This window comes from Girardinichthys multiradiatus, chromosome 20 (assembly GCF_021462225.1).
Source record: "Girardinichthys multiradiatus isolate DD_20200921_A chromosome 20, DD_fGirMul_XY1, whole genome shotgun sequence".
NCBI classification, from domain to species: domain Eukaryota; kingdom Metazoa; phylum Chordata; class Actinopteri; order Cyprinodontiformes; family Goodeidae; genus Girardinichthys; species Girardinichthys multiradiatus.
The window spans coordinates 48,822,255-48,849,779 of NC_061812.1; the positions used below are offsets into that span (position 1 = coordinate 48,822,255).

At 40.7% G+C, this 27,525-nt stretch overlaps 1 protein-coding gene across 3 annotated transcripts; it reads right to left on the reverse strand.

Moving 5' to 3' along the window:
* Positions 1-3,894: 3,894 nt before the first annotated feature.
* Positions 3,895-27,525, reverse strand: znf831 (zinc finger protein 831). 3 transcript variants are annotated; one of them, XM_047348050.1, is made up of 8 exons: positions 27,228-27,525; positions 21,663-25,905; positions 18,505-18,749; positions 11,697-14,515; positions 5,519-5,583; positions 4,417-4,540; positions 4,103-4,329; positions 3,895-4,029 (listed from the first exon to the last, which is right to left on the reverse strand). In XM_047348050.1, the coding sequence occupies exons 2-4, from the start codon at positions 25,855-25,857 to the stop codon at positions 13,631-13,633; spliced, it is 5,325 nt and encodes a 1,774-aa protein (XP_047204006.1). In that variant the 5' UTR covers positions 25,858-25,905; positions 27,228-27,525; the 3' UTR covers positions 3,895-4,029; positions 4,103-4,329; positions 4,417-4,540; positions 5,519-5,583; positions 11,697-13,630. The 3 variants fall into 3 exon arrangements, with proteins under 3 accessions (XP_047204006.1, XP_047204004.1, XP_047204005.1); XM_047348048.1 differs by having other exon boundaries at positions 11,541-14,515; XM_047348049.1 differs by lacking the exon at positions 5,519-5,583 and having other exon boundaries at positions 11,541-14,515.

Genomic DNA, 27,525 nt, shown 5'->3' on the forward strand with positions numbered 1-27,525 from the left:
TGATGGTAGAGATGAAGAAGGTGGAGGGTTTTAAGCACTTGGGTCAACAGTGCAGAGCAACTACGAGTGTGGAAAAGATGTGTTCAAGCATGTTCAACCAGGCTGGAACAGATAGAGAAACATGTCAGGTGTGTTGTGTGATAAAAGTGTGTCAATGAGATGAAATGGAAAGGTGTACAAAAGGCGCTGAGACCAGCATTGTTGTATGGTTTAGAGACAATGGTACTGAGAAAGAGAGACAGAAGACAGGGCTGGGGGCAGCAGAGATGAGGATGTTGAGGTTCTCTTTGGGCGTGAAAAGGATGGAAATGATCAGGGATTAGTGCATCAGAGAAACAGCTCATGTTAGATGTGCTGGAGATAAAGCCAGAGAGGCCAGACTAAGTTGGTTTAGACGTGTAAAGAGGAGGGATAGTGAGTACATCAGAAGAAGGATGTTGAGGCTGGAACTGTCAGGCAGGAAGCCTAAAGGAAGACCGAAGAGGAGATTTATGAGTGAAGTGAAAGGGGACATGAAGGTAGTGAGTGTGAGAAGAAGATGCAGAAGATAGGGTTAGATGGAGACAGATTACTCAATGTGGCTACCCCTGAAAAAGAAAAGCCAAAAGAAAAAGAATTCAATTCAATTCAATATTTATTTATATAGTGCCATTTCACAACACGTTGTCTCAAGGCTCTTCACAAAGGGTTTGGAATGGTATAGGGCTGCTGGGGAGGTTAGATTAAACTACTGAGTGTTAGAGTTTGGCCATTTTAGAATGGGCTATGTGTAGGAGTACTAAGTAAAATTAATACACTGATAAAGTGTGTCCATGTAGAGCCCACTGGTGGCCATTGTTATACTAAAAACCACAAGGATTGGAGATACCTCTCTCTGTCAGACTGATTATAACCATTGGGAAAAAGAAGGGGTCGCACAGGTAGCAGAAAGACCACAATTAAAAAAGTTTTACAGACCAAATGAATGTCTCAGAAAAATGGCAAACAGAACCTATTACTATACAGAAATACATAATCAATTCAATCCAAACAAAGAATGAAATTCAGTTAGACACATTATACCAAAATAAGTGATGTGCACCAGCCATTGGATAAAACATGGACTGTTCTCAACAAAGGGACTGATAAAAAGTCTGAATTCCTAAATGCCACCACAATAACCTACTTTTAAGGAAACTATGAATTAACACATGTGGAATTATATACTGAACAAGAAAGTGTGAAACAACTGAAAATATGTCTTATATTCTAGGTTCTTCAAAGTAGCCACCTTTTGCTTTGATTACTGCTCCGCACACTCTTGGCATTCTGTTGATGAGCTTCAAGAGGCAGTCACCTGACATGGTTTTCCAACAGCACTTGTTGGCCCTTTTGCCTTCACTCTGTGGTCCAGCTCACCCCAAACCATCTTGATTGGGTTCAGGTCCAGTGACTGTGGAGGCCAGGTCATCTGGTGCAGCAACCCATCACTCTCCTTCTTGGTCAAATAGCACCTTACACAGCCTGGAGGTGTGTTTGGGGTCATTGTCCTGTTGAAAAATAAATGATGGTCCAACTAAACACAAACCGGATGGAATAGCATGCAGCTGCAAGATGCTGTGGTAGCCATACTGGTTCAGTATGCCTTCAATTTTGAATAAATCCCCAACAGTGTCACCAGCAAAGCACCCCCACACCATCACACCTCCTCCTCCATGCTTCACGGTGGGAACCAGGCATGTAGAGTCCATCCGTTCACTTCTTCTGCGCCGCACAAAGACACGGTGGTTGGAACCAAAGATCTCAAACTTGGACTCATCAGACCAAAGCACAGATTTCCACTGGTCTAATGTCCATTCCTTGTGTTCTTTAGCCCAAACAAGTCTCTTCTGCTTGTTGCCTGTCCTCAGCAGTGGTTTCCTAGCAGCTATTTTACCATGAAGGCCTGATTCACACAGTCTCCTCTTAACAGTTGTTCTAGAGATGTGTCTGCTGCTAGAACTCTGTGTTGCATTGACCTGTTCTCTAATCTGAGCTGCTGTTAACCTGCGATTTCTGACTCGAATGAACTTATCATCCGCAGCAGAGGTGACTCTTGGTCTTCCTTTCCTGGGGCGGTCCTCATATGAGCCAGTTTCTTTGTAGCGCTTGATGGTTTTTGCGACTGCACTTGGGGACACTTTCAAAGTTTTCCCAATTGTTCGGACTGACTGACCTTCATTCTTAAAGTAATGATGGCCACTCGTTTTTCTTTACTTAGCTGCTTTTTTCTTGCCATAATACAAATTCTAACAGTCTATTCAGTAGGACTATCAGCTGTGTACTGTATCCACCTCCTGCACAACACAACTGATGGTCCCAACCCCATTTATAAGACTTGAAATCCCACTTATTAAACCTGAGAGGGCACACCTGTGAAGTGAAAACCATTTCAGGTGACTACCTCTTGAAGCTCATCAACAGTATGCGTATGCATCTCTCAATACTAATTAGGTATTGAGCTCGCTCTGCACTTTACAGAATCATTTATTTGAAATGACATCAAGGTGAACATAAACATCAATGATACTGGAGAAAAATCAAAACCTCTTGAAGCTCATCAACAGAATACCAAGAGTGTGTGGAGCAGTAATCAAAGCAAAAGGTGGCTACTTTGAAGAACCTAGAATATAAGACATATTTTCAGTTGTTTCACACTTTCTTGTTTAGTATATAATTCCACATGTGTTTAATTTAGTTTTGATGCCTTCAGTGTGAAGCTACAATATTCAGTCATGAAAATAAAGACAACTCTTTGAATGAGAAGGTGTGTCCAAACTTTTGTTCTGTACTGTATATTTGCGTCATTATTTTTGTTGGTTCCCTTTTTTCTTTAATTTTACAACCCCAATTCCAATGAAGTCGGGACATTGTGTAAATGATGACCACTGTGTTTCATCACTTTTCCTTTAACAACACTCAATAGGCGTTTGAGAACTGCGGACACTAATTTTTGAAACTTTGTAATTGGAATTCTTTACTATTCTTGCTTGATGTACAACTTCTGTTGCTCAACAGTCCATGGTCTCCATTGTCATATTTTGTACTTCTTAATGCTCCACATCTTTTCAGTAGGAGACAGGTCTGGACTGCAGGCAGGCCGGTCTAGTACCAGCACTGTTTTACTATGAAGCCACACTGTTGTAACGTTCAGAATGTGGCTTGGCATTGTCTTGCTGAAAGAAGCAGGGATGCCCCTAAAAGAGACGTTTAGGGCAGCATATGTTGCTCCAAAACCTGTATGCATTAATGGTGCCTTCACAGACAACCCATGCCATAGGCACTGACACACCCCATACCGTCAAAGAGGCTGGGTTTTAAAGTTTGTGTCAATAACTGCCTGGAGGACATGACGTCCATGATTTCCAAAAACTTTTCCACCTTGCATAAATCCATCTGAGATGAGCTTGGGCCCAGAAAAACTGGCGCCGTTTCTGGGTCTTGTTGATACATGGCTGTCGTTTTGCATGGAAGAGTTTTAACTATTACTCGTGGATGTAGAAACAAACTGTATTAACTGACGATGGTTTTCTAAAGTGTTCCTGATTCCACGTGGTAATATCGGTTTCAGAATAATGTTGGTTTTTAATGCAGTGCCTCCTGAGGGATCGAAGGTCAATCAATGTTGGTTTTCAGCCTTGCTGCTTTCCTCCAGATTCTTTTTTGGGAATGCTCATTTTATACCCAATCATGACATTCACCTGTTTCCAATCAAGGTGTCCACCTGTGGAATGTTCTAAACAGGTGTTTTTTTTGAGTATTCCTCATCTTTCCCAGTCTGTTGTTGCTCCTGTCCCAGCTTATTTGGAAAGTGTTGTAAGCATCAGATTCAAAATGAGTTAATATTTACAAAACAAAACCACTGACGTTTATTAGTTTGAACATTAAATTGTCATAGTTTTATTGAGCTTCTTGACCCATATGCAGGAACCTTCAGGAGACTAGGGAAGTTATTTATTTTAAAAAGACAATATGTGTGAGGAACTCTCGGCTGCTCCTGCGGTTCGCCCTCTGGGGAAGGAAAGCAGATGGCTGAGCTTGGCTTCATGAACGTAGAGGAATCGTTAGAGTGAGGAGAGCTTACGGTTGCAGGTGGATTAGGAGTCCGGGAGGGGAGGTCAGTTTCGGGTAGACAAGTCTGAGTTTTCTGGAGGCAAGCGGTTTGTTGGAGGGCAGACAGTTTTCGGTTGCTGAGCGTCTTGAGGCTGGTGGAAGTCTGCCTGCGATCCTAACATGGAACTCCGGAGATATGCTGAACCAGGCTGCACAAGCATCACCGGGAGGACCCAAGAAGTTTGCCTCAGGAGGCACCTTGGAGGAAGGAGCAGAGCTTAAGGTTACAAAAAAATCTTTCATAGGGTTTTCAGTCCAGGACAAGATGCAGGGGGCTTGCGGTACCGCAAAGGACGACACTCAGGCGTCAAATGCTCAGCAACCCGCTCCTTTAAAAGCTGCCTTAACGAGCCTGATAGCTCACAGGTGTGAGACAGCAGCACGCTGTTCCACCCCCCAACTGAACTTGCTGAAAAACCAAAACAGAAGATAACACACAGACAGATCCTGACATAAATATTTTGTCTTTGTAGTGTATTGAAATGCATACAGGTTGAACAAGATTTGCAAATCATCATATTCTGTTTTTATTTATTATTCTGTTTTGTCTGCTGTTTATATATAAAGTAATTCATCAAAAGGCCACAGGATTCTTTCAGGGCTGCCACCGACAGAGAGACAGCCATGCCCATGCAGACCTTCAGCCCATTCCACACTGAAGAGTTTCAGCTGAAGTTCATACATGGAAGCTTCATGCTGTGTGAGGCTGCACCACCTGCCACTCCAGGTTTTAATCAGACCTGTCCTCCTGCTTAGTCACATCCTGTCTCCAGTCATGTCAAGATGTGATGAATAAGAGCAAGATTTTGACAACGTTTACTGATTAGTCACTTGAAAGCTTGTACTGCAAACTTTGTTCTGATAACATTTTGTGTTTCATGTTTTATTGTGTAAAAAAAACTTTTTAGGATGTCAACATATCTTTATAAACAGGACAGCAGTAGAAAGATATCTGTTATCAATAAAACCTGATGAAATCTAATTTCAGTCATTGGTCCAGGTAAATCGTTGAAGCTAATTCTTCCAAGATTATCGGTACTAACAGCTGAATTCAGTGAGAAATTCAATGCGAAATTAAATCAATCTTTTCTACTTCTGCTAAGGTTTAAGCCTGCCTTATCAGGGCCTTGTCAGTGTGAGCCTGTCCAACCTAAGAGCACTGCACTAACATTCAAGCATGGTGGTAGTGGCGTCATTCAGGAGGTAGTCAAATAGTTTGTCAGAAATGGACCTAAACATAAAAAGCTGTGTTGCTGGGGTAGAATTTTATCAAAGTTTTAGTGTGGTTGTTATTATGGAAATATTTGCGCCTGAATGGATAATGTTGACTTGGGTGAATAAGAGCCAATCCATAATAAATTCGTATTTGTTCAAATACAGAACTTACCTCCATAAATCACAGTAACATTCTTTCTCCTTCTGAAAATGAATATGAATAAATGAAATACTTTTCTGAAAAAAAAATACAGAAGAAAAGAAGAAATTACAAGAAATGTCCATGATAAAGGCCACTAATTATACTGTACACTAAAATTAAAGATTAAATTTTGTTAATTTACTTAACGTTGTTAAAGTCAGAGACAGAAAATACATCTCAAAATCAAATATGCTTAATAAAATGATTTAGCACTTCTTCTGATCCCAAATATGTTCTCCTGGTGAAGGGCCCCATTTTCTTTGAATAGAGACAAGAGGCCCCAAAAGGATCTGAATGTCCTAGGTGTTCAAAATGTTTTGAACTTTTTGCATCATTCTGAAAGGATAATTGATCACTCTTTGTGGTAGAATTGATGGAGTTCATTTAAACTGGACAGTTTCCTGATATTGACCAGATCTTTAAGTGTAGTTCACAGATTTTTCAAATGGCAAATGCATGTGAACAATGGAGCAACTGTTCTCTCATTTGTTAAAGTGGAGAACAAGCTGATTGTTTTGTCAAGTTTTTTACTCAAAACAAACTGATTCTTACTTACAATATGACAAATGAATAAAGTGTTAGATAATTTATATTATACCTTTTAAAACTAAAATGAAAGACTAAATTGATAATCCAAAGGGAAAAACAACTCATCTCCCACTCCTTATTTCTAAACAGCTGTGGAAGCAGCTGATAAGCCAGAGAACAGAATGAATCAAATAGAATGAATGGCAGAACTAAACACAGAGTCCGGAAACTAGTAAACAGAACACAAACCAAACCCAACTAGACATGGGAAAGCCTCTAAAGCAACAGGACACTGGAAACTCAGAAACATTACAAAATAAAACAGAAAACTAGCAATAAAAAACTTAAGAAAACTCTAAATGTTTGAAACTAAACACATGATAGCTACAAGTGATGGTTTTCTTTCATGAGTTGTTGGTCGCAGGTTGTGTACCCAGGGTGGACATCACAAAGATGCTTTATTAATCCCGAAGGGAAATTAAATGTTGCTGTAGCTCATATTATAAAGGTTTCTTCAAGGAGCTGTTGTAGATGCTGATGAAGAAAATCATACTCCAATTTAACAGGAGGGTTTTACAAAGTCCACCCAAAGCTGCAACTTCAACTCAATTAAAATTGTTATTCTATTTAAAAACTTGGTCTGGGCACATTAAAGTTTTCAAATTCTGCCGAAAGACTGGTGAAATATTTGTCCGAATAAGGCTAGAACCTTCCTGATGGCTACAAAAGCATTTGTTTGAGATGCAACATGCTAAGGTATATTCGACCAAAAGGTAGTACTGGTGTAGCTTATGTATATTATTAAAGCTTTATGTATAATTGTTGCTCTGTATGAATTGGAGAAATTCTCAATAAATTTGAACTTCTGCACCTTAGTTACTGCTTTAAGCACTCATTGAAGTTGTTTGTATGTTTATTCTAGCCAAAAAGCAGAAACTCCAAAAACTCACTAAAAGCTTATAATTAAGATCAAATTCATGCCCATAATGACTGTATAGAACCATGTCATCAGAACGTAAAACTCAGAAACCAAAACAAAACAAATCCCATTTAAAAAACAAGAGAATTCATCTTGCAGTTTAACCAAGCTAATGTCTTGTCCCCAGCTGGTTCCTTCTGTGTAACACCTAATACTGAACGCCGTTAACATTTTGAATAAACAGGCCTAAACAAATGCACTGACGATGAGGCAGATTTCACCTGAAATTCCCGTCAGGTGCAAAAGGTTTTATGACATCTAATAGGCCGAGGAGTAACAAGCGAGTCAACATGAGCAAAAGCTATCATCCATCTTTAGAAACACTTCCTGTTGTTAGGGGTTTTATTTTACCTGCTGACTCATTCCAAGACAGGCACTTGGAAAGGGATTGTGGCCCTCCAGCCACTTTCTTCTTTACTGACTGGCAGCAAAGTCTAACATTGCAGATATTTGGCAGCATCTGAGCATGATTCACACAAGCAGGTGTTGTCTGGGACAGTAATAGAATTCAATGATAAGTGAGTGTCAGTGTGGGAAGGTGGAGACAGATTGATTTAATAAATTATAGGTTTGTGTGTGGGAGTGTGCGAACCAAAGCCAGAACATTTCTTAGGGACAAAGGTAAAGTCAGTGGTGGGTTAGCAGAAGGATCCATCTTTCATTCTGACACATATGATTCAAAAGGACATACTTAATTTATTTTGGTGTCTTTTTAATATGTAGGGCACTTTGGTTCTGTTTGGTGTTTTAAATTGCTTTATAAATACAGTGGCTTGTAAAAGTATTTATACGCCTTGAACTTTTTCACATATTGTCACATTACAACCAATTCAATTTCAATTCAATTCAGTTTTTTTTATATAGCGCCAATTCACAACACATGTTGTCTCAAGGCTCTTCACAACAGTCAGGTACATACATTCTAATTAATCCTAACCATTGAACAGTGCAGTCAGAGTTAGCTTTTTATTCAAATTGGATAAAAAGTTTTTCTATCTAAGGAAACCCAGCAGATTGCAACGAGTCAGAGATTTGTAGCAGTTACTCCTCCTGGATGAGCATGTAGAGACAGTGGACAGTCACTGGCGTTGACTTTGCAGCAATCCCTCATACAGAGCATGCATGTAGCTACAGTGGAGAGGAAAAACTCCCTTTTAACAGGAAGAAACCTCCAGCAGAACCAGGCTCAGTGTGAGCGGCCATCTGCCACGACCGACTGGGGGTTTGAGAGAACCGAGTAGAGACACAAAAAGAACACAAGCACTGATCCAGAGTACTTTCTATGGGAAGGAAAAGTAAATGTTAATGGATGTAGCTCCTTTAGTCGTTTCATCTAGAAAGAAAGAACAGATAAACTCTGAGCCAGTTTTCAAGGTTAGAGTCTGAAAGAGAGCACATAGAGTTAGTCACAGTAGAAGCTCAGTCAGTAGCCATGTCTAGGAGAGAGAAAGGGTTAAACACTGAAAGACAGGGCTATGTGGATCATCTGTAGAAGGTGAGCATTAAGTTGTTCCCAGCAGAAGCTTGGAAGATGCCCCTGTCCAGAAAGGTGTCACAGGTAGACACAGAGCCAGGCCAGGTGTAGCTTCTAGGAAGAGAAAAGAGAGAGAACACAGTTAAAAGCTGAAATAACAGCAAATAATGCAAAATTGGAGCGTAGTGTGAGAATGTAACGAAAAGGGTGAAAGTGGTCATTATGTCCTCCAGCAGCCTAAGCCTATAGCAGCATAACTACAGAGATAGTTTCAGTTCAGATTATTTGGTTAAACGGCGCTTATTTACAACAATTTCGTCTCAAGGAACCCCACAAAGGGTCCCACTGGTGGCCATTATTATACTAAAAACCACAAGGATTGGGATACCTCTCTCTGTCAGACTGATCATAACCATTGGAAAAGAGAAGGGGTCATACAGGTAGCAGAAATGGAGGGTGTGTTTGCACCTCAACCATAACTACAAAAATAAATATATTTTCAGGATCTGTTTGTGATGGGTTTTTGTGTTTGTTGACCTTCTTTGCTCAGCCAGGTGCTCTTCTGTTCATTTTGGTTTATTTAGATTCCTTCTGTTTAGGTTTTGTTACTTCTTGTGTTAGATATGTTTAGTTTAAATTTCCTTATAGATCTTGTTTCCCCCAGGTTAATGTCCTTTGGTTCAGATTAATTGTCTACTTGCATCAGTTCATTTAGATGTGTTTGGGTTACCTCCCGGTACTCCCTGCTTATTTGTGTTAATTAGTCATTCTCCATCTGTATTGTTTAGGTTCCCTGGTACCCCGCTGTCTCACATTCTCCTGATTAGCTCCTCTACCAGTTCATTGGTTCACATTCCACTTCCTGGTTTTCATTGTTCTCCACCGGATTCTCTGCATACATCCTTAGTTCCACATCTCTGTGTTCTTGCCTGTTACCCTGCCTGCATTCCCCGTGTAAGTGTTAGTTATTAATAAATCTTGTCAACTCCGGTCCTCCTGCCTGCATTTTTGGTCCTGCTCCACCACACACCATGACATATATTTTATTGGAATTTTATGTGAAAGACCAACACAAAGTGGTATACAATTGTGAAGTGGAACAAAAATTATACATGATTTATTTATTTTTTTACAAGTAAAAAACTGAAAAGGGCATTGTGCAAAAGTATTCAGCCCCCCTGATTCAATACTGTGTGGAACCACCTTTTGCTGCAATTACAGCTGCAAGTCTTTTAGGGTATGTCTCTACCAGCTTTGCACGTCTAGTCTACTGAAATTCTTGCCCATTCTTCTTTGTAAAACAGGTCAAGCTCAGCCAGATTAGATGGAGAGCGTTTCTTAACAGCAGCTTTCAGGTCTTGCCATGGATTTTCGATTGGGTTTAGGTCTGGACTTTGACTGGGCCATTCTAACACATGAATATGTTTTGTTTTAAACCATTCCATTGTAGCCCTGGCTTTATGTTTAGGGTTGTTGTCCTGCTGGAAGGTGAACCTCCGCCCCAGTCTCAAGTCTTCTGCAGACTCCAACAGGTTTTCTTCCAAGATTGCCCTGTATTTGGCTCCATCCATCTTCCCATCCACTCTGACCACATTCCCTGTCCCTGCTGAAGAGAAGCACCCCAGAGCATGATGCTGCCACCACCATATGTGACAGTGGGGTTGGTGTGTTCAGAGTGATGTGCAGTGTTAGTTCTCTTTTGGTCTCGTCTGACCAAAGCACCTTCTTCCACATTTGCTGTGTCCCCAACATGGCTTCTGGCAAACTGCAAACGGGACTTCTTATGGTTTTCTTTTAACAATGGCTTTCTTTTTGCCACTCTTCCATAAAGACTACATATGTGCAGTGCACGACTAATAGTTGTCCTGTGGACAGATTCCCCCACCTGACGTGTGGATCACTGCAGTTCATCCAGAGCCACCATGGGCCTCTCGGCTGCATCTCTGATCAGTGCTCTCCTTGCTTGGCGTGTAGGTTTAGGTGGACAGCCTTGTCTTGGTAGGTTTACAGTTGTTCCATACTCTTTCCATTTCCAGATGATGGATTGAACAGAGCTCCATGAGATGTTCAAAGCTTGGGAAATCTTTTTCTAACCTAAACATTCTTTACACTTCTCCACAACTTTATCCCTGACCTGTCTGGTGTGTTCCTTGGACTTCATGATGCTGTTTGCTTCCCAATATTCTCTTAACCAACCTCTGAGGCCATCACAGAGCAGCTGTATTTGTACTGAGATTAGATTACACACAGGTAGACTCTATTTATTCATTAGCAATCATCAGGCAACTTCTGAAGGTAATTGGTTGCACTCAGAGTAAAGTAAAAAATATTTCTGTTTGTGGTTGTAATGTGACAATATGTGGAAAAGTTCAAGGGGTATGAATACTTCTACAAGCCACTGTAAAGCTAGATTTATTGGCATTTCCAAAGCTTCCGGTAGTCTTAAATAAATCTCAGTGCTGTTCATAATATAATAGCAGTAGGTGGTTGCATGGTAGAGGCCTGATGTAAATAAGGTAACTTATTCTGTTACATTTTTTGTCTGGCTCATAAGTAACAGTAGTTAATTGGTGTTAACAAAAAAAAGTAAAACAGACAAAAAACTGTCTGAAAAACAATGTTTCTATGCTTCATCTAACCTTATTGTCAGGGCTGGAGTTTCTGTTGTATGTTTTTGTCTGCGTTTTTTGACTCCTAGTAGGCGTTAGTGCTCAGCAGTGGTGGAGACAGGTGTTTTCCATCTCGATGATTGAGTCCTGGAGTACTTAAGCAGGAAGCAGCCACCATCTCGTCGCTCGAGTATTAGCCTCTGTGGTAGCTACTCAGCCAGTCTCGTATTAATTAAGTTTATGTGTACTTTGCCTTCGACAACGTTTAACTTATTCTTTGTTCTTCTTAGTGAACTGAACCGGCGACTACCTGGAGGTTACCCGGGCTGGCCCCGGTGGCTTCGTTTCGCACTAGCCTCGCTCCTAGGATTTCCCCAGGAAGGATCTTCCACACACACCTACCTGACGCCGAACTCTGGAACTTCCCCGGCTGGCTGCTTCCAGACCCGGATTCTCCAGAGACGATTCAACCTAACTTGTCCACCCTCCACCTCTCCTCTGATGCTTTGCCTGCACTCCAAGCTCTAACCCAAGTAACTAAGAAATCATCGGACTTACCATTGACTCTATATTCACTTCTTCTTCAGTCCGAATCCCTCTCCTCCTGGCAGATTGCCTACTCCCTCCTAGTAAGAGACATTTCACATTTATGTTCCGGTTTCGCTTACTGTGCATCTTACCTGTCGTTTTTCCTTACAGTTGTTAGTTGTATTTGTCCCTCTGTTAACCTGTGGCAACAGTAATTTGTGATTTACCACATACACACTTTATACAGCATTATCAGTGGTTGAGTGGCCAGAAGGTGATACTGTAAATGTAAGAGGCCTGTGGGGTTCTTGCAAACTGCCTTGGGAGAATAGAATAGAAATATCCTTTATTGTTCCTCAGTGGGGAAATTAAGATAATTCAGATATCTATTGTGAAATTGTACAATATAAAAGGCGGAATTCAATGTAACATACAGTTTGTGTTGTGTGAGGCTACACACCTTACTTGTAAAGAGAACACCCCATAGTCCGAGTAACTGCACAGTGGAACCACTTAATTCCATACATGCCCATAATGTGACCCATATCAAACTCAGTCAAGTGTTGCAAATGCCTACATAGTATCAACATTTCAGTTTCAAGACATCTATACCCCTGGCAGATTTAAATTTAAAACAATTTTTTAACCAAGACATTTTATTTTGGTAGGAAATGAGACAGCAGAGACTGGATTTTCTTTTTAATGAACTGTTTTAATTTACATTTTAATAAAAATGACATGTCAAAGTAATCATTGGGTGTTGGCATTACAGCAATCACACCTTTCTTCTAATAATTGAGCAGCTTTTTGCATGTCTCCACTGGTATTTTGATGATTCATCTTTGGTGATGAGCTCTAAATCAGATTCATGTTGGGTTGCTCCAAAATGATAACATTGCTTCCAGTCAGAAGAAACACTTCAGTCACACTAAAAGATGACTTTAAACCCAAATCTGCCAGGGGTATGAATAAATGTGGGCTTAGTTGTACATGCTTACTTGTCTGTCTATAGACAAAGCACCGACTTGTAACATTCACTTCATGTTGGGAGGCTCAGGTTCCAATTCTAGGAGTCCAAGCTTCTTGGATATGGAATTCTTTATAGACCAATCACTTTACATGTTTACTAAATTATGCACAAAACTGGACCATTCCCTGTGGGTATTGAAGTTGTTTTCGGTCTGAGTATAATATTGGTTAATTTATTTTAACTAAAACTTTCTTTCCAGTTGAGGAACATTGAGTTACATCCATCCAATTATTTTCTGTACACAGTTAATCCGTTGGTTCACAGGAGGTGCTGGATTCTATCACAGCAGTAGAACTGAGAGGGTTACATTCTGAACAGGTCAGCATTTTACAAGGACTTACACCTACTGCTGTTAGGTTAGATTATATAGCAACTATAAGGGTGCAGTCGGTTTGTCTTGGAAGTGGGAGTTCAGATCTGGAAATTTCACATTTGAGTTGAGCAAGTTCTAGTTGCAAGTCTGACAACTTGTAGGATTGGCTAATTGTGGTGATGCTAACAACAAATAGCAATACAAGCTGATAATATATGTCCTATTATGTTCCAATACTAAAGGAATGTGTTGACAAATGGTGGCCATTCAGGACTATTTTTACAATTGGTTTTAATGAGATGTAAAGAGACATTGATGGCAGAGTTGTCTCAAACTGGGGTTCATGGTAACCAGAGTTACCATGAACCCCAGTTTGCAATTACAGCTTAATTTACTCTTTACAGTATTACCACAACATTTCTTTTTACAGTCATAGGGAATATTTTCAAATATACAAATGCCATATTAAAGTTTCAGAGGTTGAGATTGACATGTGCAGTACTGTTTCTCTTACCACTGAATTAATTCCGCCATTGTCCTCATTTTGGCTTCAGGATGGATTGTCTCATAAAAATATACACAGCAAAAAAAAACTCTGTAGAATACATGACATATGTTTACCTAGAGTTCAATGATAAGTTTTCCTTCATCGTCACTGCTGCTGGTGTCTTCTGTATTGTCTTGGAAGCTCAGCACAGGCCTCACTCCACTGGGCAGACAGTCTGCTGGTTGTTCATGAAGTGACCCAATCATGAAAATGGACTGGTATTTGTTGCTAATGTCAGGCCTCCCAGAGTTACAGCTCTCATTGGTGAAATCCTTTGGTTTGTCTGTAGTGTCTTGCTTCTGATCAGGTTCCAGAAATGAAAAGGGCTGAGATGAAGATGCCATCATCTGGTTGTCTTGCAGCATTTGGATGTCTCTAGTCATCTCAGCAGACGTTCTGCAGACTTTGGCAACTTGGCTTAAGTATGTAGAAGAGAATGTCCCGAAATCTGGTAAGACACTATGGTTTCTTTTACCTTCTACAGTAAAACCATCACAATAGCTTTCAGCTATCCTGGAGTTACCAGTGGTGGTAAAGTCTTGCTGAGCTGATAAACTGATTGGGCTTTTTGTTTGATCTTGACTGGACAATGACTCAAGGATGGGCTCAGCATTTAGAAAAACACTTTGTGTTTCCGATAAAGGAACCGGCATTGGAGCATGCTGGTTCCCGTGAGAATTTGATTCACATGAGACCTGCATTTGCTGATCGTAGATGATGGTGCTTCTGTCCCAGTTCTTCTGTGGTGGATAGAGATCATTGCTTTCCAGTGGTGGAGAATTTAAAAGGCTGGTGTGAATGCTGTTAGCAGGCATGTCTGTGTTAGGTGACGTGTTTAGGGCTTGATGAAGGTTGGTTGGAAGGCACTCAGACATTCCTGAGTTTGTCTGAGAAAGAGATGTTAAATCCTGTTCAGACATGCAGGATATTTTAAAGGGATCTACGTTTGTTTGTTCTCCCTGGAATAAAAGAATAGAAAGACATTAACTGCTGACATCATGATATTTCAATTGTTGTCATGAGATCATCAGCTGCCTAGGCAGCATATCTTCCCCAAAATGTGCCTGGTGTGCTGGAGAGGGGTGCAGTTGAGCCCATTCTTCCAACATCTAAAAGAGTACCCAGTTTTACTCCTCGCCAGATCCTCTGATTAAGTTCCAGTTATTGCTGGCAACCTCTGAGCAATTAGAAGTTATGTTTCTAAGTGAATCTACCTAAAACTTATCCAATCCCTCCACTCCTGAACAGTGCTTTATCAACTTTCCCTAGACCTTGGACCTTCCCTGGACCATAGGAAGACTCAAGAGTCAGCCTCAAGATCTCAATTCAAGGACCCCTCTAGGAGTCCTTGGAGTAGGACTCCTAGAGGGCCACTATATGTGAGAAGGAGAATTTTAAATTCTATTCTATAAATAGGAGAAATATGATTTCTCATTTTGATTTTCATCAGAACTCTTGCTGCAGCATTTTGGATCAGCTGGAGGCTTTTAACTGCATTTTGTGGACATCCTGATAGTAAAGAATTAAAATAGTACAGCCTTGAAGTAACAAATGCATGGACTAGTTTTTCAGCATCACTCCTGGATAGGATATTTCTAATTTTGGCAACATTATCTGACTACACATCCTACAGAAGCTCACAGATCGAGTACAACAAAGAAATAAAAATGTCCAGAAAACAGTTTTTTTTTTTTCTCAGATCAGCAAAGTCTTGTTCAACACTGAGCTCATTAATCCTCAGAATTCTACATCAACTGAGTTTCACTCTGTCAAAAAGTTTTGCACTTTACATCAAAGATTGATAAAATTAGAAATGTTGCAACGGCCAGTTCTGGTTAGTGCACCTCTCCCTTCTATGTAACTTTAAATCAATAAAACTCTCTCAAATTTCAAGACGTATATTTAAATTACAAACTGTACATCAATTAAGCTCCGCAGCTAGTACCTAAGACCTCATTTCTACCAAGCTGTTTAAAAGTGTCGTTGGATGTCTGGTTGTCAGGACTCAGCTTAATGACGATCTGTTTCCTTATTTTCAAGTAATCAACCTAACTGACTTTCCTGATGCCACTCGGATGGCTTCTCTTAAGCGGATCTGCGGGGAGAAAATAGGGCTATGGACACCATATAGTCAGAGGAACCTAATTCTTGAAATGGTCCACTCACACTCCATACTTTGATAGGCACAATTTATTTCAATTTATTACAGCAAAATTCAGGTTCTGTAAACATGAGTAGCTGTTCTGGCTGTTTCAGTTGCTATTAATGTGACCAGCCTCTGTTAACCCAGAGACACTGAACTTGTCATCTGCACTATGTTTTATTCTTTTGTCTGTGATCAAAATGTTGTATATAAAGATTTATAAAAAATTGTCTAAAATAATTTTTATGGACTGTTACACCGTAGACACACTGCTCATCAAGCATCATAAAGTATGTAATGCATTATAAGGCATTTAGATATCCAGATTTCTGCTGGTTTAATTGTTGTCAGCGCTCTCTGTTATTGATATAATGGATTGCTTGATGCTATAAAGTGGCATAAATCAACATACCCCTGTGTGTGGTTCTGCAATTAAACTGTTTACTAAACACTATCTTGTGTAATTCATTTTACTACTGCTCTGACACATGGGCTGAATTATATATCCATTGCGCTGCAACACTTTCATAAGAAAAATCACAAACTGTTTTGGGTTAAAAAAAAAAAATTGTATCCATTATCCCTGAAATCTGTTCCTACACCATCATCAGATATCAGAATTCAAAATGTGTGAATGATTTGTGGAGGATTTTTGTCACAAAGTGGTTTTGGATCGGACCAAAGTGCAGACAAGAGCTCGGCAGGATCATCTTTGTAATTCCAAGATTTATTTACAAGGTCAAAACGTAGCAAAATCACTGCAGATTTCCCAAGGCAAGGCGTGGCAAAAAACAAAGCATAATCATGGACGAGAACGAGGTGTGACAAACACAAGGAACCAGCACTGAACAAAAACACAAAACCAACTTATATACTGTGAGATAACAAAGGCAGATAATCAAGGGAACAAGGAACAGGTGAAACAAATACAAAGACTGAGGATGGGCAAAGTAACTAAACAATAAACAGAGACACAGACCAAGCAAACCTATAGACAAAGATAAATAATCAAATGGGGAATAAGAAAACTAGAATAATCATGACTAAAGTAAACAGAGAAACTAGAGGGAACATAGGAACAACAATAACAACCTGAGAACAAAGAACCCATAAAGAAAACCTGAATACAAACCTAACTACACTGACTGAATTAACTGGAAAGGAAACAGAGAATAAACTAGTAAACAAGAAGAGTGCAAAGGAATAAATAATAAAACACAATTAAACACAAAGATACTAAAGAGAAATAAAACTAGAGAATCCAGGGAAGACCAAGAACTATAATAATTACAATAATAATGATAAACCGTACCAAGTAATAAGAAAACAACTATAAAAGAACTTAAGAAGTAAACACCAGGAGGCGGAAGAGGGAGAAAAGAAAACATGATACAAAAACCAAAATAGAAAAATCTAAGCAAAAGGTAAACAAACACAAAGCCACAAACAAAGTCCAAAAATGGCACTCCGTGACAGATTTGGGTGGAGCTGAATCTATAATTAAAACAAAGTACTCACAATACCAGACTGGAATGAGTCTTCTTCCAAACTTTTCTTTATTATTTCAAGGTATTTCATATATCAATGGATACAGTGGATATATATATATATATATATATATATATAAACACATACAGTTGTTCTATAAGGTTGAGGTCAGAACTCTTGCAGTCAAGTTTCTCCAAATCAAACTCTATACGCCTGCAGCATATATGGTAGTGATTGGAACACCAGAATTAATTGATTTACTGATTGTCTTCATTTTTGTCTGGTAACTTATTTAATACTTTTTGTTGTTGCTCTGATAAAAATCTGTTTAATCCTTTTCTGTCAGGTGAAGCATCAAAATTTTATGTCTTGGATTTACTGGGTCTCAGTGCTGTGTTTGATACAATTGATCATGACTTCCTGATTGACAAACTGGAAAAGAAAGTAAGGTGTGGTATGGAGCTAGACTGGTTCCCTATCTACGGGCAAGAGGCGGGATACACCCTGGACAGGTCACCAGTCCATCACAGGGAAACACACAAACAACCACGCACACACTCATTCATACACCTAAGGGCAATTTAGAGAGACCAATTAACCTAACAGGCATGTCTTTGGACTGTGGGAGGAAGCCGGAGTATGCGGAGAGAACCCACGCATGCACGGGGAACTCAGAAAGACAGAGAGATGGAGGGTGTAGTGCAATCACACCTGGTGAGTGTGTCCCTCAGGGAGGCCAAGAGGAAGGGAAGCATTTTGATGCATTGCTAGTCAAACAATTGTCATTTGAACCCTGTGCTAACACAGTCTTACAGCTGTACTGTGTTTGTAAACCTGGCTGAAAGGATTTAAGATTTTTTTCTAACAGACAGCACCTTTACAATTACCTTTGCTAAAAATGTAAGGAGTGATATGGACCTGCAATTACTTTTATTGAGCCATCTAGATTAGTCTTCTCTCTTTTAAAGAGGTTCAATCACTGATGAACTCACTTGTTTTGGCTACAGGACTGTACTGTTGCAAGCCATGAATAGATTCCAACTAGATATTCATCTTTAATAACATCTAAGGAAATAAATTTTGCTTAGGAAAATGACAGTTTGACTCCGATAACAAACTGCTCTTCAGACTTTGGTTTTAGGAATCATAAAACTGCAACTACAAAATCCCAAACATCGCCTAACACATTCTGAACACACGTTTTGACCAGATTTCTTCTAAAGAAGTGTGCAGCTTTGCGTTTGATTCAGGCTAACACAAAGCTACTTTGAAAGGATATATAACATTCAACACATGAGCAGTGATTTTTCATCTCACCTTTGGCTTGGTTATGTCCGGTACAACCACGTATCTGCAGTGAGACTCTGGCCCTTTGTCTGTCTCGATCCCCTTTTTCTGATCCACCACTGTCAGAACGTCACCACCCTGCTCATCTAAGCGTTGGTGCTTTGTCTCTGGCTCCCCTTGGTTCTGCTTTGGTCTCCAGTCTGTGCTCTCTGGCTGCCCAGGGGTCTCCCCATGTTCCTCTGGGTCCTGATCCTTCTGTGCTCCCTCAGTAATCCCTTAGGCAACATAAACAGATACAAAACAGTTGTTTTCTTTAAGGTTCGAAGTTTCACCGCCAGCCGGCTTGCAGGATTTGATCAGGTTTAACGACACAATAACACTGAATCAGCTTGTTCAAAAAGAACGCCTCACAGATGCATCAGACAGATCCTGACAGCAGTTGATAGGGGTCACATTGTTTATTTAGGTCTGCAATAGTTCGGATTGTTGTATCCAGGTATTGCCCTGCATGTGGGGATGACTCTTTACAACACAGTGTGGGATGATATAAGGTGTACGCCCCACATGCTGTGCAGTTGAACAATACAAATACCCAACCTCATGCCAACTCAAAATAAGACTTCCTTTTATGCTACGTGTACATTCAAAATGTAAAGTTGTTGTGAAAGAAAATCCCCTAGAAAGTCTTGAGTTTTATGCATTTTGCCCACTGTTTTTGAAGTTTTTTCCACTTTGGTATCATCTTTGTTAAAAAGAAACATAACATGGTAAATTGTGGGTTTAACATATCCATAAATCTAGGTTAGCCTTACATTATTTTAGAACCTTGTCAAGACCAGGTCAGTCATGTTAATCTCTAGAATTGACAGATGGTGGACTTTCTTTTACCATAGTTGTAAATAGCCACAAGTAGTTGACATGTTAAATAAATTAAGTCAGAAATGAAGCATCCTTTTGGGTGCTTCATTTGATGCTCACCTCTCTCTGTCAGTGAATGGGTATGAAGTCAGAGTAATGTGTAGCAGTCCTGTAAAACCCCTTCAGTAGAAGATCTACTTTTGTTTAAAAGAGATGCAGTTTTCCACTTGGAATTCATTGCTTAAGGAGATATGAATAGTTAAAATGTTTAGTTGCAGCTGATACTGTGCTTGCTTTGATGAAAGGTCAGTGACCTGAAATTATTGTAAAATTAACTTTTCTTATGTTTAAAAACTCTAAATAAACACACATGAACACTTTTTGAGGGTACTCTGTTAGTTTTATCGCTCAGAAGCACAGAAAAAGGATTTAGCTCTGATAATGCAAAGAAAGGGGATCTTCAGAAAAATTAGTTACAACACATTTAGATGTTTTGTTTGCTGGTTACCCAGGTGACATCTTACATTGACATTTTCTGTAATAAAACTCCAACTCTGTGATCAAATATAAGGACCAGATCTTATTAGACCCGAGGACCCAGGCACCCATACACTGTCTTTTGAATAATTACAAATTTAACAATCAAAGCTCCTCTGATTATTTCTGCCTGCAGTCAGAATTCCTGACAAGCATTTTACTCTTTGTGCAATGACTAAAAATACATCAGTAATATAGTTCCTGGGAATCAGAAGCATGAAGCCAGATTTACAGGAGGATTCCCTTCTGCAAACTTATTGGAAAGTGCTGCCATCTTGTGTTCGAATGAGGTCTCTACCTAACTTTTCCAGAGACTGAAATTGATCAGCTCATGCCATTCCCGTCAAGATTCAGAGATGTTTGGGTTTGTTATTTTTGTCAGGTCTTGCCTGTTATCATTATTGGTAATGATTCTCCAGCTGGTGCTTTATAGGGCACAAGATAGTCAAGCGTACTGTGAGTAGTGAAGACTCCCCGTGTACTGGCGACTGTGTTCAGCCCTTATTATTTCATTCTTTAGGTTTATTTTCTTTCTTTGTCTTGTATCTGTTCATGGTGCATTTCTGTTTATGTTCTGTTACATCTGTACAACTTTCATTTGATTACATTGTTTCATTGCATCTCTGTTCAGCTCATTCATGTTACAGTTACCACATCCTGCTACAGTCAGCTTGTAAAATAGTTTCATTCAATCTGCCTGTGCTGTCGGTCTCTCTGTTTCACCTGTGACTATTTATACTCGTCTATTCTCTTTGCTCTCTGCTGGTTTGTCCTGTTTTGCCCATGCCATGCCTGCTCAAGCTACCTTGTACCTGACTGTATTTATTTTACTTTTTTTTTATTAAACTGTTTTCTGCTCACCAAGCTGCTTCTGCCTGTCTGTTTGCATCCTGGGATCTATTCAAGAGCTTTTCCTGACAGTTCTGGTGTAGTAATGTGCAGCACTCCTGTGCTGTCTGTGTACAGCAGGATACCAGTTTCACAGGAACTAAACACAACAATGGCAGAGACTTCAGCAGACTCAGATAAGTTAGAGCCACCATGATGGACGGGAACGTATTTTGAACAGTGTTCCCCTTGATCTGTTTACTTGCCCTTTTTGAGTAAACTGATGCACCACGTGAGCAAGCACTAAGTAAGATAGTCTGCATTTTTACAATTTTGATGCATACATACATGTTTTACCTGATGATTATAATAAAGATCTGTGTCTAATATGAGATGGTTTTTCTTACATTTGATGGAACCAACCATAAATAAGGCCATTCTTGTCCTGCTCCCATATTTCAAATAGACTGATTACCATTAGAAATGCACAAAGTTACCACCCTGTATCCCAGAAAATAATTCTTTCAGATGTCCCTAAAGTCAAACTCATTCTTTAACAGATTTTATGTACTTTTTAGATAATTTGGAGACTAACTGCCTTGAAATCTGTTTATTCAATATTTTGGGTAATGAGAAATGATTTAGGCATACTTTTGGTAAGTTCTTTCTTTCTGCATGGATTAAATGCTTAGGTTCTCTCCAGGTACTCTGGCTTCCTCCCACAGTCCAAAAAAATGATTTTGCCCTTATTTGTCAGTGTCTGCGTGCATGGTCGTTTGTGGTGTGTGTCTCAATGTTGCCATGTAATTGACAGGCGACCTGCCCAGGGTGTACCCCACTTCTCACCCAATAACAACTATAAGACCAAGCAGGTATAAACAGTGGATTGATTCCTGCACTGTGTATCCTAACTAATATAACACATAATAGTCAGATGTTTCTTATGAATAAACAGTTATTTATACCTGCAGTGCAGCTCTGAATGCTTGTAACGTCGCCGGGTCTTTTCATGTCAACAGAAGCAGACTGTAAGGTGAACTGACCCAGGGATTTCTCTGAATGTTCACTTATTATATTCTGTATTTCATCTCCACAAACTTCCAGTGTAGAAGAGGAATTATCAAAAGGTTCCACTCTGTTCAGTTGCATCTTTGCATATATGAATGAACTCTGGCTCACACAATTTGTAGGCTCCACTCCATGACTGTGAAAGACACATTCTTGCGGGTTGAGCTGTCTTAGAACATTGGAGTTATCGATGGGAAATGGAGAGACTGATCCGTCAATGCCTGTGCCACTGTTGGCCTGTTTGAGTGACTCTGCGCTCTCTGTCCTACTGACTTTGCACACCACAGCTCCACCATGGCTTTTCAATACATCCGCATTACATGAGGGTCCTGGATGTTTAGGCTCTCGTTGGCTTTTGTCCAAAGATTCGCTTTTCTTGCTGTTCTGATTTGCTACAATGGTAGAAAGAGATCTCTCGCACATGCTCTGTTGACCAGAAAGTGTTTGTGGGACCATTCCTGTTTGGCTGACCTTCCTGTTGGAAAGAAATTGCTCCTCATTACAAAGGTTTGAAGACAGAACTTGTTTTGCCCTTGAGGTTTGGCTCACTTCTGATTTCTTGCCTCTGAATGAAGCAGAGGTTGCCATGATGCTGCCTGAAGAATTTCGAGTCTGTGTGACCATGATTAGATGGCCATTATTGTGAGATTGTTGGGATGGTGCTTGAGGAGGGATAGATTTGTTTAATGATGCTTTTTTACAAGCATCGCTATGTTCTGTCTTTTCTTTAACAGGCTGTACAGACTGTGGATGTGTTCCAATCTCTGGGTTAAGTCTAGATAAAGACTCGTGTCTGCCACCCTCCTTTTGTTTTCTTGGTTGTTCATGTATTCCTTCAACATTGCTAATTTTCATTGAGACGAAATTTGGATTCTTATTCTGGACACCTTCTGGGCTCATTAATTCAATTTCATGTATCTGTGACGGACTAGGAGATGACTGACGCTCAATTTGGGGTGCAATGAGAGCCATCTGCTCATCAGATATGATTTGAAGACAGATCTGGAGATCTGCTGTGTGAACATAAAAAACATTTTCAGCTTGCTGGTCCAATGGCACAATGCGACAACGTACAACTGGGGAGATAGAATCAACATTTGCCTTGTTTCTGCGGTTTGCCAGGATTGAAGCTGCTGAGATTTGTCTATGTCCCAGAGGAGGGTTAGATCTGTGGTAGGACAGATGATGTGAAAGACCTGTGACGGCGGCAGTAGATATCTCATTATTTACTGTAGACAAAGACAAGTTTGGAGCTGCAGTTGAAGAAGGTCTGGGTAACTGTTTATGTATTGAGTCAGTTGCAGTTTCTGAACAATGCAATAAAGCGCTGCATAATCCACTTGTATAATCTTGAAAGCAGCTTGTTGTTATTGTGGTTGCTGCAGACTGCCTCTGCATGACAGATACACTAGATGCAAAACTATGGTGGTGGTGTGATCTTTTAACTTGACAAAGACTTGTGACAGTGCAAGGCAAGGCAATGTGGTCTTGGGTTTGCATGGATGGGAAAGTGACAGGGTTACTAAATATGTTTTTACAAGCCATCACTGAGGTTTGGTTGGTGGGAGTTGATAACAAATCAGGAGTGGGAGTACAGTCCTCTGTTCTCTTTGGTGTAATTACAACCTGTGGTAAAGATGCAGGATCAGGTTCATGGGCATTGGGTAACTTCAGCTGGTACTTGGGGAGGAAGCTGCTCTTGGCAGCAACAGGGACGGAAGTAGCTGCTGAAGTGCTAATCTGAGAAACATTTGCATTGAGTAAGTATGGCAAAAAGAGGGACCCCTTGAGCTCAGGAGAATTTGGGATTTCTTTAGATTGGACAAAGGTAAGATCTGTAACCTGTGTAGATGCGCTCCCAGTGACATATGCGGAGTGCTGAGTTGGTGTGTTTGGGTCAGTTTCCATCTCCAGAGAGGAAATTATTTTGTCTCCAGTTTTCTGCTTTTTCCTGTCAGATGGAAAATGGGATTCACAAAGCTCTGTCATGGAGTCAGGATGTTTTGGAACATTTATTAGTTTACCTGCCTCTGTTTGGGTCAGATGGTCTGTTTTGCTGCCAGGCACTGATCGGGTGGCAGGAAATGGCAATACTGACAGAGACAAATGTCTCCTGTGTGGAGCCTTAACAGAACTATCTGGTGCATTTAGATCCACAGAAGAGACAAGGGAGTGATTGGTAGAGAGATGGCCTGCTGTTGCATTGCTGGTTGAGCCTGACCTTGTTACTGTTTCTTTCTGAACCACTGAAGCTCTTTTCTGTAGACCCTGAACTGCCTCCTGAACCACGTTTGTTGAACATTTCCTGCCTTTGAAAGCACTGGTATCACCACTTTTGTCAGGACTGTAGAGCTTTTTAAATGTTCCACCCCCATACATGTACCACTTGTTGTAAGCAAACTTCTGTGCTTTCTTCCTCCTGAACTTTCTGCTGCTTGGCTCTTCAATAATGTCACTGCCATCTCCGTCGCAGCTGAGACTGCCGGTGCTCGCCTCCTCCACATATGAAGTTGTGAGGAGGCTGTCTGTTGCGTGGTTGCAGTCTACGGCTGTCTGCCGAACCAGTGGGCGATGAGCAGACGAATACTGGTTCACAGGCTTCTTCGATAAACCTGTTGGGATGATCTGGCCAGAGCTTCCCCTACGGATGTCTGTTACATAATCGCTGTGATTGAAGCAGGTTGGGCTCCCTATCTCAGGCTGCAGAAGGGTAACGCTGAAAGGGAGTGAACTGCTGCGTGTTAAGGGGGCATGTTCCATGGTAGAGGAGCACTGAGTGGGCACTGAGTTGTATAACCTGGGCTTGCTGTATCTTTGCACCCCAATATTCTGAGTTGGGTTGATCCTCATGTCAAAATGGAAAGAGTCCTTGTAGGTGTATGGCATGGGAAGGTCAATGCTACCCTGCTTTGACAAAACAGTCTTTCTTGGCCTTACATTTTCAAGTTGTTTGTCCTCCACAACAGCTGTGTTTTCTGAAATCAGCTTCGATATCCGTTCCTCTAGCTTCTTTTGCTCCTTTTCCCTTGCTGTACCTTTTTCATTGCTTCCACCCTGGCCTCTTCCTGAAGATGGATGTGTGTTCTGGGTTTCTTCAACAGCATCCCTGCTAGGTTTAGAGAGGAAATCCACACTGTGTTCAGGTAAGACACTGCTGGGACTTGGATAGTAATCGCTGCTCTCGCTGAAGCCAGAGTCTGTACTCTCATGACTCTGTGATTTCCCTCTAGATACAGAATTCTCCCACTGTTTGGAGAATATAGTGGCTTCCTGTCTCTGAAGCTGAAGATGCCGACTTATCGTCAATGACTGTTTTGTATTTTCCATTTTCTGCTTATCCCCCTCCACTGTTAGTTTTTCCTTCCCATTTGTCTCTGTATTGGGAACTGTTGGGCTTGTCTCTGTCTGTTCACTGACAGAACTTTGCATCTGAACGGCAGGAATTGTGCTCTCAGCACCGATTAGTGTGGCATGCTTCATCTCGGTGCCTAACTCTTCACATTGCTCATCAAGAGACAAACTGGAGGAACAAGTCTCTCTTGAGCTATACATGCTTTCTTGGCTGCCCAGGTTGCTCTGCTCTGACTCAGATGATTGCCGGGCATGTGCCTGAGTTCGTCTATGTTTATAGAGGTTGCTCTGAGTCTTAAAAGATACTCCACAAGTGGTGCAGGGATAAGGTCGCTCTCCAGTGTGGCAGCGGAGGTGCTTCTCCAGCACACTAGGCTTCATACAGTCCCGTCCACAGTGAGGACACACATGTTTGCCTGCAGACTTAGGCTTGACTGCAGGAGCTGGAGCAGCAACAGCAGCTGCATTCAATCCCAGCTGAGGCTGAAATCCTCCAGCAAGATGCAGAGTTAGGAAGGGAAGTGTCTCTTTGGAGTAGAGCGGCGGCATGGCCAGATGAAGTGCACTTGTCTCTCTGGCGTCTGCAGGAGGTTGAGGGTAAGGCTGCATTGGCAAGGCGGGAAGGGTTTGGATGTAAACAGCCGTTAGAGGGGTCTGGATGTCCATTTTTTTCTCTGCCTGTGCTCCGACGGAGCTGATGTGCACTGGAACACTTGCCAGCCCCAGCTTTCCAGTCTCCATGGTAACGCCGCAGCTGTCGTGATGTACCAGTGTCGGGTCTCTAATTACCTGTAAGATACGAACGTTTGTTTTAGTCTTTTTCTTTGCCTTAGGTGAGAAGGGCTGGTAAGTTTATTTGAGCACACTGCTTTATGTCTTAAGGTACAGAAAGCAACCCTGCAATGTGCTAAAGCAGCTAATGAAGACAGATATGCATTATCCTTAAGCACAGATAGCAAAGCCAGTCTTAATTTCACATTGTATCAATATGTTTAGAATCAAATGATTGCTGTTCATGTTCACAGTGCTGCAGTACCCAAAACAAAAACACATCCACTTCTTAATGTCATCACTCTAGTGATGAGTAATGATAATCATGTTTGCAGAGAAAAGTGGAGGCATGTGAGTCTCTATATGCAGGTGGGAAGGAATCAAATGTGAGACCAGTTGAGAAGAGAAATGCAAACTTGAAGTAAACAGAAGGAAGGGCTGATGTGGAACGATCAGGTACTCTTGTATATCAGGACTCAAATCAAAACAAGTCTGCTAAAGTTAGCTTCCTGCTCCAATAATACAACACGGCATGCACTTGACTCTCTCTGTAATGTGTGGTGGCTCTGTCTATAGACCAGCTGGTGCATTTGTAAATTTTATCAATGTGCAAATTCTCCTACATGACAAATATTAATGTGCATGCTAGGAGGAGCAAATTACATTTCTTTTTGTTCTAGTGTGGGGGGCTTAAAACCACAGACGTACAGTTGGCATGGAACACAGTCTTTTGTTGGCTGTGAAGCATGAGCACGCCCACGCAGCATACAGACTTTGTGGTGTTGTGTACAGAGGGAAGTTCGCTTCTGATCACATTAAACAAAATGCCCTGTGTGCATGGATTTTACTTTTTGACATTATTCACTGTACATAGCTTTTGAGCTGAATGTACTTTCACTTCCTTATCACCATGTAAATCACCTCCTATTGTTTAGCTGAAGAGATGCGTCGCATTAAAAGGTTTTTAGTTTGTAACCCTACAACAATATCAAATTTTTATTAAACTATTAAAATATGTTTCCTGTGTGGAATGACTGTAAATTTATACTGTCCTAAAAAGCAAGTTCAGCTTATAGTATGAACAAACATTAGTAAGTATTTATCAAATGAAAATAAAAATTAACTATGGACATTACCAGTGACTTTTATATGGATAAAATGAATAAGATTAAGAACACAATTGAGTAAGATTTGAAGAAAGTTCAACTATACTTCTATCAGATATTACAAGAAGGAATGAAACACCAAAACAGTGCATGCACTATCTAACAGTGAGTAGTAACACAGAACACTACAGTTCAGAAGAAAGTGCAGCAAACATTCAGGCAGAGCTCACTTACCGGCTTGATATACAGCCTGATCGATGACAGAGTCCTCTAAACAGCTTCATTCTGACCAGACCCACCTGCTTCATGTCCCTCTCCAATCTGATCCTCTCTCAGCTCTTTGACAAGAAACGTTTCTTGTGACGAGAAAGCGGAAGACATGCAAATGAGACACAGAATGAGGGAGCAAGAGCGAAATAAAGAGACAGAGATGCATGCTGTGAGAGTTAGGGCAGGAAGGAGGAGAATGCTGGGTGGGAGAGTGTTGGCTGTCAAACAAAGACATCTGGAGGATAAGAATAAGTTGAAAGCA